Source organism: Fundulus heteroclitus, chromosome 1 (assembly GCF_011125445.2).
Source record: "Fundulus heteroclitus isolate FHET01 chromosome 1, MU-UCD_Fhet_4.1, whole genome shotgun sequence".
Classification (NCBI taxonomy): domain Eukaryota; kingdom Metazoa; phylum Chordata; class Actinopteri; order Cyprinodontiformes; family Fundulidae; genus Fundulus; species Fundulus heteroclitus.
The window spans coordinates 2,063,346-2,075,553 of NC_046361.1; the positions used below are offsets into that span (position 1 = coordinate 2,063,346).

At 43.3% G+C, this 12,208-nt stretch overlaps 1 protein-coding gene across 6 annotated transcripts in view; it reads left to right on the plus strand.

The window, feature by feature from the left end:
• Positions 1 to 12,208, plus strand: part of flna (filamin A, alpha (actin binding protein 280)) — a 54,506-nt gene that overhangs the window by 19,162 nt on the left and 23,136 nt on the right. For all 6 annotated transcript variants that reach the window (XM_012877558.3, XM_012877559.3, XM_012877561.3 and 3 more), the window contains exons 3-10: positions 4,596 to 4,847; positions 5,431 to 5,528; positions 6,645 to 6,792; positions 7,689 to 7,807; positions 7,897 to 7,974; positions 9,031 to 9,193; positions 9,290 to 9,490; positions 11,009 to 11,146. In XM_012877558.3, the coding sequence (XP_012733012.2) occupies positions 4,596 to 4,847; positions 5,431 to 5,528; positions 6,645 to 6,792; positions 7,689 to 7,807; positions 7,897 to 7,974; positions 9,031 to 9,193; positions 9,290 to 9,490; positions 11,009 to 11,146 (1,197 nt within the window). The remainder of the gene's footprint in view (positions 1 to 4,595; positions 4,848 to 5,430; positions 5,529 to 6,644; positions 6,793 to 7,688; positions 7,808 to 7,896; positions 7,975 to 9,030; positions 9,194 to 9,289; positions 9,491 to 11,008; positions 11,147 to 12,208) is intronic.

Genomic DNA, 12,208 nt, shown 5'->3' on the forward strand with positions numbered 1-12,208 from the left:
TCCTCAGAGGGCTGAGCACCCTACACTATTTTGAAGACACAGTCCTACTAAAGGAACTCATATCAGCCTCTTGTATCTGAGATCTTGGTCTTTTGTGTATGATCCATATCTTATTACCATAGTAGGTTGGAACGTAGATGGACCAGTAAATCCAGAGCTCTGATTCGTCTTCAACACAAGAGACCACAGCAGTACACACATTGGTGGAGATGTAGCCACGATCCTTCTACAGATCTTTCTCAGTCCTACCATCTGTCCTGAGCAAAGCATCAAAATACTTGAGCTCCTAGACTTTAATTTCTACATAAGCACCCAGATTCAAAGTCAGTGACTCTATGCAGTCTACTGGATTTCCCTAGATAGAAAACCTTTGCATAGAGATGCACTGATCGGATATCGGCTCCGATAATTGACTAATTGGCTGGTTTGGATCAGATGAATTACACCAGCATTCCGATCCAGTCACTTATTTTTTTTTTATTAGTATCATACACAGCAATACGATTACAAGTCTGAAATGTTTCCAAATAGCAGACCTGTAGCAAATATCAAAATTGATACACCACCAAGTCCGACTGCAACATGCAATATAAGACGCAAGGGGTGGTGATAAATTCTACACCACAAACTTAAATTTGCACCTGGAAAAGCCAGGCTACCATGCTAAAGAATGCACAGACCCCCTTTTTCTTTTCTTTTCTTTTTAAAAACAATGTTTATTTCAAGCCTGAATCATTCACTGACATGGTAAGGTATATGGTCCATTTAATAGTAGTATTGGATCGGTACTATCGACACGATGCACTCAGCCAGGGTATCACTATCGTATTGGATTGGAGAAAAAAAATGGATCGGTGCATGTCTGCACGATTTGATAGAATTGACTTTGTAAAGCGCCTTGAGCTGACGTGTGTTGTGAACTGATTGTATATAACTGAATTTATTTGAATTACCTGGAAAGATATCCTCAACCCAGAGGAAGTATTCTATAATTTTCTTGTAGGGACTTTGGCATCAGACTTGGCCTTGGATCCCCTGTAGAATTCTGTTTAGGGGTATGAGGTCTTGGGTAATCCTGGCAGGTGAGCTCATAGTGGCTTCTCACCTGCTCAGTGGACCCAGACACATGACCTGCATGGCAAGCTATGGAGGATGACCTCGGCATGCTGACTTCTGAGTCCATAACCTGACTTTTGGGAGGGTGATGGCATGTGAAACATTCAAGTGAAGTACATAGTCTCATCTTTTAAAATGACAAAATGTCTTTTCATAGTAAGAGGAAATGTAGTGGTTAAGGCGGCACATCAGCATAAAACCCCAACTAGTGCTCGTTAAATGTTTTTTGCAGATTCGGTCTGCACACATTAGGTTCCGGAGATGGAATTAGCCCGCTTATCTCATTGTTGCAAAGTGCCAACTCCTGCAGGATTGTTTAACCTTGTAACTATACCTTAGTTTATTATATGCTTTATGAACAAGTAGGACACCATGGAGGGAGAAGGTACAGTCTCTAGGACAATTTCCCCTTATTTCTTATTCATTCTGCAATAATATGTCAGTATGAAGCTCCTCCAGGAGTGCCTGTGTCTCCTTTATGCCGTGCAGTCTTGCTGTTGCCCCCCCTATGCTTGCTGCTCTACCCTCTCCCCTGCCGAGAGGCCTGGATAAAGACACGCTGTGGGTCAGGGACTGCAACGATGTCGCTGGCATGTCATGGGTTTGTTGGTGGGAGGTTCTTTCAGCAGCAAAAACGGGCCTAAAGGATGAGTCATGGGAATTTTGGGGACAGGCGGAAGATCAGATGCATATAAAGGGGATTGGGGGGAGAGTTGTGAGTCAGCAGAGGGGGGATCTGAGGCAGTCTTTGTCCGTATATGGGCTCCAGTAGGCCTGTGGTCTGCTGGGAATACTGCCAGATTCTTTGCATGTTTAGTGGTTTTTCAGGAGAATATGCAAACGTAATTGCGTTATCAGCAAGTGTTAGCGGATGTGTGTCCTCCTAACAACACTTCTGACATGGAGGAGCTGGTTGGACTGAAAAGCCTTTAACAGGAATTTAGAAAAACCCTGAATAGGGCTTTATCACCACTGTGTGATTAACTAAATGTTCAACCCAAAAATAACAGCGTGTAGTCTGACTTCTGGTTTTGGTAACGTTTTGGTCCAGTTTGACTTAGTGTGGCTGACAGCAGCAGTGTAACGCACCCTTGCTGTAGCTGCTCTGCATTCCTCCTGCAAGCATCGACCTGTGAGGCACACCTAGCTTGAACCCGCCCATCGGTCCAAAAGATGATGCGTAACTCGTAATTTTATCTCTGTCCTTAGGCCACCTTTCTTTCTCTCCTTTATCATCTCCATTTTCTTCTCTCTTCCATTTCTCTGTGCTGTTCCCGAGTAGACTGAGTTCTCCACTTGTACCCACTGGGCCACGGAGTTCCTCGTGTTCTCATGACGACTGGTCATCTAAGCATCATTGGGCCTGACCTCGTGCGGGGTTTATTTTTCCACTGGGAGCCTCTGAAATGTCCAGAAAACAACTTTCAGCCATCGGGGACATGTCCCAGTCAAACGGGACAAATAGCTAGGATAATTAAAATACTAGATCTGTCCCTTTTTTTTATTATAAGAGTTGTCCTGGCTGGCCACGACGCATCAGATCTCACCGCTGTCATCTGGGTCTTTCAGTTCTGAATCCAGTCCGACCCTGTTCTCTAACTCTAACAGGCCGGCTGTAATATTCCCCACAGTAGCTCCAGACCCACTCCTCTCGTGAAACAACCCTTTAAAGCAGAGTCGTTGTTAGTAATGTTAGCAAAAAGCGGACCGGGCTGTAACCTCAGTATTAGAATCTGGGTTCAGTGGACTGTTAAAAATTCCCTCTACACAGAGGCTAAGCGTTTACACTCTGTCTGTACAATCAGCACAATGCTTTGCATCCTTGCAAAACCCTACCTAGCCCAGTTTTCTCCCTCCCAGAAAATGTGCTAATCAATGTGAGGACATGCTGACGTGTTGCTCCACCCTTCAGGCTGGAGCTCTGCAGTCATCTCTGTGAGGAAAGGGGGGGGGGGGGAGTCGTGCCCAGACTAGCTTCTAGCCACATCACTTTCTGCTGTTTGAGGTTTCCCCTCTCAAGCTTGAACCTCTCAAATGACAATAACCACAAGTTGGGCTGCATGTGCCGTTGCATCACGGTGGGGTCGATGTCCGTGGCCGGAAAGAGTTCAGCTCTCGACGGAAATAATGGAGTTCTGTGAAACTCCCCAACAGGCTCGGTTTACCATTTCCCCTGTTTTGCCGTCAGGATGCACAGATTAGATCTGAGCCAAAGTTGTTGTTTTCCATCTTCTTGCCATGCCTACCCAGGATGAAGGATTGCAGCAAAGTCAACGACTCGTTGCATTCAGTCGAATTCCCTCGATAATCTTTTACCAATTGGCATTAGGAGCTAAAATTGATCACCTTATGAGTGTATATAATTGAATATGAATCTGTCTGTATGATTGAACTGTTCGACAGATTTTTCTCATCCAGATTTGAGTTGCATTTATTTGTAACTGTCTGTAACTGAAACTCCAAGGCACAAAATGCATCCTTTTAATACTCTTAAGACTGTATTAATCTACCATAATAAATAATATATATTAACCATATCATAAAAAGTAAAATATAATATGCAGATGTGGGTTTGTTTATAAGTTGTCATTAAAAGGAAGTTGCTTATTTGACACTGGCCCTATGGTGAACCAGGAACATGTTTGTTTCTGTTTTACAAGATGGAAACCTGAATCCTTTGGAAAAAAACTAAACTCAAAAGAATTCTGTTAATTTTTTTTAAAAAACAGGCTAGTTATGACCCAAGAGCTGAACCCTGGGAAGAGCAGAATATATTCATATGGAAGCTTAAATAATGATATATTGACTGTTACAGTTATAATGCCCTGCTACTAATGCCCCTACTAATGCAAGACTCATTTTGTAGTTTTGAATTGCTTCTTGCTGAGATGGCTTATAATTTTAGACTAACACTAGCATAACAAGCTGACATTAGATGAGTCCAGCTAAATTTGTCTGTGGAAGATGAAGCACCTGCTCAGTTAAAACATGGTTCTGTTGGTTTTGGTATACGATGCTGCTGGTAACCAGGATTCTGTGAACAATGCTTGTTATGTTTACTCTAAATAAGCATTTAGACTAGGGCAGTTTAACCCTTTCTTCTGTTATTGTTTGCTCTGATATGATCAGATTAGAATCTGTAAAAAAAAAAAAAAAAAAAAAAGGCACTGGAAATGTTTACTTCCCTATCTTCCTTCTAGAGCCAAGCATGGTGGCTGAATTGTTGATATGCATCTGGCTACGCCCTAAAAATGTTGCTGTACATTAGCTGGGAGCAGAGGGAGAAATCTGATTACATAACTTTGTTTACTTTATGGTTGTTTTTTACCTGAACACCCCTTTAACTGGGCTGCTTTGGGTTTCACGTCTTTCTGACACTTTTTCTTGTTCTTTCATTATTTGGCTGTCTTGCTGTTTCTATGTTTTGTACTTTAAACTGTTTGCCTTTACACCCTCCTCCGTTGCCCCCCCCCCTCTAGACTCCAAAGCCATTGTGGATGGGAACCTGAAGCTGATTCTGGGTCTGATCTGGACCCTGATCCTGCACTACTCCATCTCCATGCCGATGTGGGATGAAGACGAAGAGGGCGACGACGGCAAGCAGAAGACTCCCAAGCAGAGGCTGCTGGGATGGATCCAGAACAAACTCCCCGAGCTTCCCGTCACCAACTTCCACCGGGACTGGCAGACTGGCCGGGCCCTGGGAGCCCTGGTGGACAGCTGTGCTCCAGGTGAGAGGACGTTTTCTTTTATTAAAGTGCTGTGTGGGGGTGGGTGGATGGGGGGGTATTCATCCGATGCTTCGCTTCAAGGTCATGCTAAGGTAGAGGAAGGGGACATGTAGGGACCACATAGGCAGGCTTCTTATCATATTGTCAGCATTTTTAACGTTCCTGTGGATCATATCAGACTTCGACCAAAGAGGGGAGTCCAGATTTCTTTTAAAAAAAGCCTTAAGTAATTAAAGCTACTGAAATAAGTATAAATAAGTCCAGTTGATGAGTTTGCTTCCAGGTGAAGCTTGGTTATCTGGATGGTTTAAAGTTCTACTCGGACAGGAGCGACAGATGCTCTACACAACCCTACACAAGATATGCCTGCAGTTTAACTTTGTAAAAACATTTTTATAAACACTTTTCCCATCTAAATGTCATCAAGGCTGCGGACAAACACTGTTGATCACTTTAAAAGTGCCCTGGATGGGTTTTCTGCTCTATTAATCAGAAAAAAAAAAGAATGAAATGTTGCAAAGAACTGTGCTAAAGTTGTTGTTTGCTGTGTGGGTCCTGGCTGAGCTCGTTGTCTCTCCTGCAGGTCTGTGCCCTGACTGGGACCAGTGGGATCAGACTAAACCAGTGGACAACGCCCGTGAGGCCATGCAGCAAGCTGATGACTGGCTGGGCATCCCGCAGGTAGGAAACGTCAGGGGACAGATCAGACATTACAGCTGCATGCCAAGTCACCGAATTATTCTGTAAGAAAGCCAGAATGTCGTTTTCTATTTGGGGGACTGCCAATGAAGGTGTGTGGGTGTATACTTGTACTTGCAGCTTGGTGAGAACACGTTTTTCATATTTTACCACCAAAGTTAGGACTTTAATGTAAAGTGAGGACATTTGTTTTTCTGGGGGTTAGGCTTAGCAGTAACGTGTCTGTTAGCTTCAGGTTAGGGTTATGGTTGAGTATATAGTGGTAAAGGTGAGGGTCAGGGTGATGCGGGACCACCTTTAGATGCTGACCGTTTCTACTGAACTTAGAAAAGTGCAGAGAGGTTTTGAACAGAATTAGCCATGCGTTGGCCTTTTGCTGAAATGAATCCTGATTGATTAATCATGTGATTGGAAATGGAGGTGCAAAATCGTTCTAAATCCCAGCTCTTGTGGGTATTGTAATTGACGTACGATGCCCACGTGTAGTTGCTAAATCATCTTTAGGAATTTTTGTTGGAAAAATTGGCCATAACTTTCAACATGATTCCATTATTAAAATAGTTAAACACCAGTGTAAGAAATTGGTGCCTGGTACGTCGTAGGGATCTCTTGACCACAACAGCTATTTTTCTTTGGTGGTATTCAGCATTTGAAGAGTGATTTCTTGGCTTTTCTCTGGTGTTGGCCTAAGGGAGCAGTGTTGGCACGGCTGGCAGAGCATAGCGTGCTGACAGTTGGCTCTGTGGTCACCGCTGTTTCCGCCTTCATCTTTGTTTCTGCTAAGAAGCTGGCTTCATCTCTTCCCCTTGCCATCTCTGTGGGTTGCATAACCAGACAGCGAGAGTCTGCATGAGTAACCGCTGCAGGTTTGCACGCGATTCAGGATCAGGTACTTTCTGAGCTGAGCTTGAGGTCTGGCACGTGGCTTTTGTCACTAAATCACAACCTGATTCACTTTTCTGTTTGTAATGGCTTCCATGGCAACTAATCAACAACTGCTGCTGGTGGCACATGTGGCGTGCCCTTACTTTGGTAAAGGCAAACAAACATCTAAGGCTTGAAATATAAAGTGCGTGTTCCTTTTTGTCTCTTTTCTAGGTCATAACCCCTGAAGAGATTGTGGACCCCAACGTGGACGAACATTCAGTCATGACCTACCTATCCCAGTTCCCTAAGGCAAAACTGAAGCCTGGGGCTCCTCTCCGACCCAAACTCAACCCCAAGAAAGCCCGCGCCTACGGCCCAGGTACACACAGGGCTGTCTGTTACAGCGATTCACTGTTTGGAGCCAACTGCTGTAGATGTGGTAAACTTTACATCCTCCTAGCTTTCAGGAAATGAGGAAAGCGGCACTTATTTAGGGCATGAGCTGAGGGAAAAACAACAAAACTGATTACTGCGCACTGTTGAGTTGACAACGATGCAACTTGAATCCAGAAGCAGTGTGAGGAAAAACTAACTTCACTCTTACCTGTTTAAAGGAAACTAGTAGTCAGGGTTAAAGGTGCTGGCCAGCTGATGAGTTAAACACACATTTTGCCTGTTTGTTGCTTTGTTGTGTGCAGGTCTACATTGTGCATAAGGTCAAGATAGAATAATAAGGCCTTTCCTGAACAATTTCAGGTCCATCATGGTGCGAACAAAAAGATTATTCACAAATGGCAAATGATTTCAGATTGGTGCCGATCTTCCCAGGACTTCAAATCCCAGCAAGTTCACCCCAAGATTAGGCCGCGCAATCCCCAGAGATTACAAAAACCCCAGAGCTCCATCTCTGGCTCTTCATGTCTCTGTTGGCATGATAAATGTTAAATGCATGACAGGACAATTCGAAAACTGCCTGACCAAGTTTGGTTCTTTTGACGGGCTTGAGAGAAGAAACCTGCGTCTCCTCTAAAAAGACCGAAGTGGCTGTACAAAGCTCGTATCTGAATTAACCACATGACGTACGGGACAGACGAGACTAAACTAGATATCTTTGCGTACGATACGCAGCAACAGATTTTTTGCAAATCTGAAGCTTGGTGGTGGAGGGCTGATGGTCAGAGGTTCTAGTCGGCCAGTCTTCAGAAACGTTGAATCTGATCAGAATTTCGCCGTACTCTCGTCTGCTTGGTGTTAACATGTGTGTTGTCTCTGCAGGGATCGAGCCAGTGGGAAATGTTGTGATGAAGAAGGCTCTGTTTACTGTTGAGACCATCAGTGCAGGGATGGGAGAGGTGTTGGTTTTTGTAGAGGATCCTGCAGGACACAGAGAGGAGGTTGGTCAGTTTATAGGAATGTGACATGTTTAAAATGAACCCTTTTAAAGATGGAGGTGTTTGTAAATGTTTGTCCAATTTTCCTCCAGGCCAAGGTGACCGCCAACAACGACAAGAACCGCACCTACTCTGTTGTCTACGTGCCCAAAGTGACGGGCATGCACAAGGTAAACGGAACATGCGTATGTCTTTTGCAAATGTAGATACAGTAATTTGGGGGCATACTGTCCTCTTTTTTTTATCCGATGAAGACAGAAAAAAGCGGCAGGCTAGGGTAGAAATTAGAAGGGCAAACAGAAGCGGCTCTAAAATGGCACAAACTTTTGACATATTTACTCTTTTGTATTCTATGGGTGGGACCATGGAGTTGGTGGGTACTATGCAGGAATGTCTGGCATAAAAAAAAATTGCAAAGTAATTTCTATTGCAAAAGTTACCGTCGCCAATTATAACTGTGATCTGGACATGCTCCGATCAGGCATCATTAGAAGCTGACCAATTTGCCCTCGATCCGGTCTTATTGGTGATCTGCAGGTTATACACTAAAACATCCCAAAATCACTAGATGCATTAAAACTTCCACAGTTTTCTGTGTAAAACACCTCAACCAATGGTATGTTCTTTTGGAAGGGTATTTTTGAATGTATGGTGGGAAGATGGGCTGTAGTCATGAACGGGGATAATCTTGATTCCTTCATTTTCTAGTAAATACAAAACGTACTGTTATCATATGAAGATGCTGCTGATTATACGTCGTATACGTTATGACCTCAGGAAAACGTCGGCAGTTCAGACCTCAAAGTAGGCAAGAAATCTCTATTAACCATAAAAAGCCTAGAGAAAGGGCCACATTACATGGGTCGCTTATTTTGTTTCATTTATTTGGTTTGGTTCCTACCTCGGAGGGGAAAATAAACATTCTCACACTAAAAGACTTGTGTACACTAAAATAATAAATCAGTGACTCAATTTTAAATTTAATCCTTAGGCTCTTTGTAGCCTATCAGACACAGATCTGATGCCATTTCTCTGGTTAATTCTGTTTTAAAATACCAAACATAACGGCTGGATGGAAAAGAAGGATTTTGGTTTTAACGAGCTGATCCCTAAAGAGATGAAAACATGGGATATTTTTGGCTTAGTATTTTAGAAAAACACTGAAATACGGAGGAAAACACAAGAATGGCAAACGGGCAATGTTTTTACCCTCCTTTGTTTTCCAGGTGACAGTTTTCTTTGCTGGTCAGCATATTTCCAAGAGTCCCTTCGAGGTGGACGTTGGCATGGCTCAGGGAGACTCCAGCAAGGCCACAGCCCAGGGCCCCGGCCTGGAGCCCGCAGGCAACATTGCCAACAAGGCTACCTACTTTGACGTCTACACAGCAGGTAGTGTTGAGAGAAGGGAGCCTGTTTGCCATTGAGACGTTTAAATAAACTAAGCAAGGCAGATATTGATCTTTGATTGGCTCTTCCTCCTTAAAGGCGCTGGCATTGGAGAAGTTGAGGTGGAGATCATGGATCCGGCAGGAAAGAAGAACACTGTGCCCTGCACCATCGAGGACAAGGGCAACAGCAGCTACCGCTGCACCTACAAGCCCACTCAGGAGGGCCAGCACACCATCTATATCACCTTCGCTGGTGGTCAGATCAGCAAGAGTCCCTTCACAGTCAGTGTGGGAGAAGGTGAGGAAGACTCCTGCTAGGATGTCACTAGGTGTTATTCTAATTGTTTTCACCTCCAAGATGACTTTTTTTTTTTTTTTTTCCAAGCTTGTTTCTAATGATGTTCTGTCTCCTCCTCCTGCTGTGCTGGATGTGGCACCTTCTGTTGGCTTCTCCTCCCCGTCTTCTCTCTGATAGAGGCCCACTGGCATCTGTCCCCTCCTGAGAACGGCCTCTTCGTTCTGCTGTCATTTCCTGTTTCCTGGCATCTCTCTTGGGTACCCGCTGTGTGTCAGGGAGACTGTATGCGCGAGTGCTTGTGCCTTGTGCCTTGTGATCATGTACTGAGCATTTCTGACTCGGTTATCGTCTCCTGGAAATTCTTTCCTAATTTTGGGAATGCCTTGTTTATGACTCATTTTCCCAGTTTAGGGCTTCCACCGTAAACTGAAAATCACCCAAACATCCCGAGCAATGTTTCCTTATTAGGATCAGCAACATTTTAAGGGAAATTATTTTCTCCCTTTCTTCCCCACCTCTTTGATTTCAATTTAGTTCGCCAAAGGAATGAATTCTTCAAACTTCCATAATAAACAAATACATCATGTTCATCAATATTTGGGATAAGCAGGATCGTATTTGTTCATACAGGTTTATAAAAACTGAAACTAATGATATTCTTTCTTTTTTTTTTTATCCTTTTAATTAGAATTATTGAATCATTTCAATGAGGTGTAGGTTTTACTTTGACAACCTTGTAGCCAAGAGTGTAGCTTATTCCTAGCAAAGCTTTGGGAAATCATTTTAATGTTAGTTTTTTTTTTTTCCGTAGAACAACATTTTGTCAATTCAAAATGTTTTTTCAAGTATTTAGGATCTTTAGCTTTGTGATGATTGAAGGAGTTTCTCATGATCCTTCTGAGTGCACCTTTAACCTACTGTAGCTCATTTATCATACGAAGTTATAAAACCTGCCTTCCAGCCAAAACTTTAGTTTAGTATTTAATTATGAAAGATGCCCAAATTACCTAAATTTGTTCTTAACATTTTCGCTGAAGTAATGTTTGAGATTAAGTAAAAATGTTGACTGTTCTGGTATCATGACATCTTTTTGGTTTCCTTGCTGTAAAATATCTTGTGTTTTTTTGTTTTTTCCGTTCTTGGCTGCTTCCTGTTGGCCAGTCAGCTCTGACTGAGGCTCCTTCTTTAATTAAGAGATAAGAGGGATACGCCACTTACTATTTGAAAAAACTTGCTCACTTCCTTCACTGTGTCAGCAGCAAACTCTCTGTGGGATAAGATGCATGTGAGGCACAGGGGGATTAGTGGAAGGGGGGGGGGGGGGGGAGTTTTCCCGAAACCCTTTACTGTGAAGGCTGTACCCGTCACATGAACATTTCACCCGCACGTCATTCCTCCTGCACCTCATTTTACTTTCGCCTCTCACAGGAGACATTTCTTTTGGTGCTAAAGTTGAATTTGAAGAGCTCTGAGCTGTCTTGGGCTTCTTCCCTCTAACTCTGTCCTGTGTGTTCACAGCATGCAACCCCAGCCTCTGCAAAGCCAAGGGCCGCGGCCTGCAGCCTAAGGGCCTGAGGGTGAAGGAGACCGCAGACTTTAAGGTTTACACTAAAGGAGCGGGCACCGGAGAGCTTAAAGTCACCATCAAGGGCCCCAGTAAGTTCACACACCAATGTTCATTATCCATCTATAACTTCAGCCAAAGCCTGCAAGTCCATTTTTAAACACAAAGACTTTCACTTCAGCACTGGGCGTTGGCTCTGTTTCACTAGTATCAGTTCTAGTTTTGAAAAAATGTCCTGGTCAGCAACCCGTAACAGCTCTTCTAATAACTGGAGCCTAAGTCTAATCAAAGATTTTCATCATCTGAAAGCATGTGTGTGTGAAGGATCTTAATATTATGCCCGTTTCATCCAACTGATTGATTTTGAATGCGTCTCATATTTAATTGTTGTATACAAATGAGGGAAAAAAAATCAGCCTAATAAAACACATTGAAGATGATACCATTTGATCTTAATAGCTTCCTGATGTGTTTTCCAAATTAAATACAAAATCCTTCTGGCCATTGGTTTCCATTTAATCCTGTCTTAATTCAGCAAGACCTAAGCTCTAGCAGACAGGATCTTACCGTTTAGCCGGGCCGCTCCAGGCTGCACTCCACCGTCACGGGACTGACAAAAGAGAGGAATCTGCAGTTCACCAACACCACTGTTTGTAGCTGTGGGGAAGAAACTCCTCACAAAACATCCTTGCTGTGAGGCTGCGGCAACACAAAGTGGATTGTGTTTACCAGAGAGCTGCACAACATCTCGGTTGAACTCTTGTCAGCATATGACTAGATGTGCAATGCCGGTTGTCTGCTCTCTATTATGAATCGTACTTTAGAGGATTATGATTATTCCTTTATTTTTGTGTGCAAATTGGCAAATGAAATGAATACATAAGCAAAGATGTAGTTGCGTTAATAGAATGGATTTGTTGCAAAGAAGAATCTGGTTGACTGATTGACCCTTACAACAATGCTTTGTTTTGTTGTATTTACTGCTTTATTCATTGCACAGTGCAATCCTAGAGCTTTTCTGTTAATCCTTTAGCTCTGCTGTCCACATGCAGCCGCCCAAATATTTACTAGTATCTATGCACTAAATGCATTAAGCCAAAGGAACTTGGTGTCTGGACAGGGCGTCCGCACAGCTCGCTTTAGCTTAAACTCAT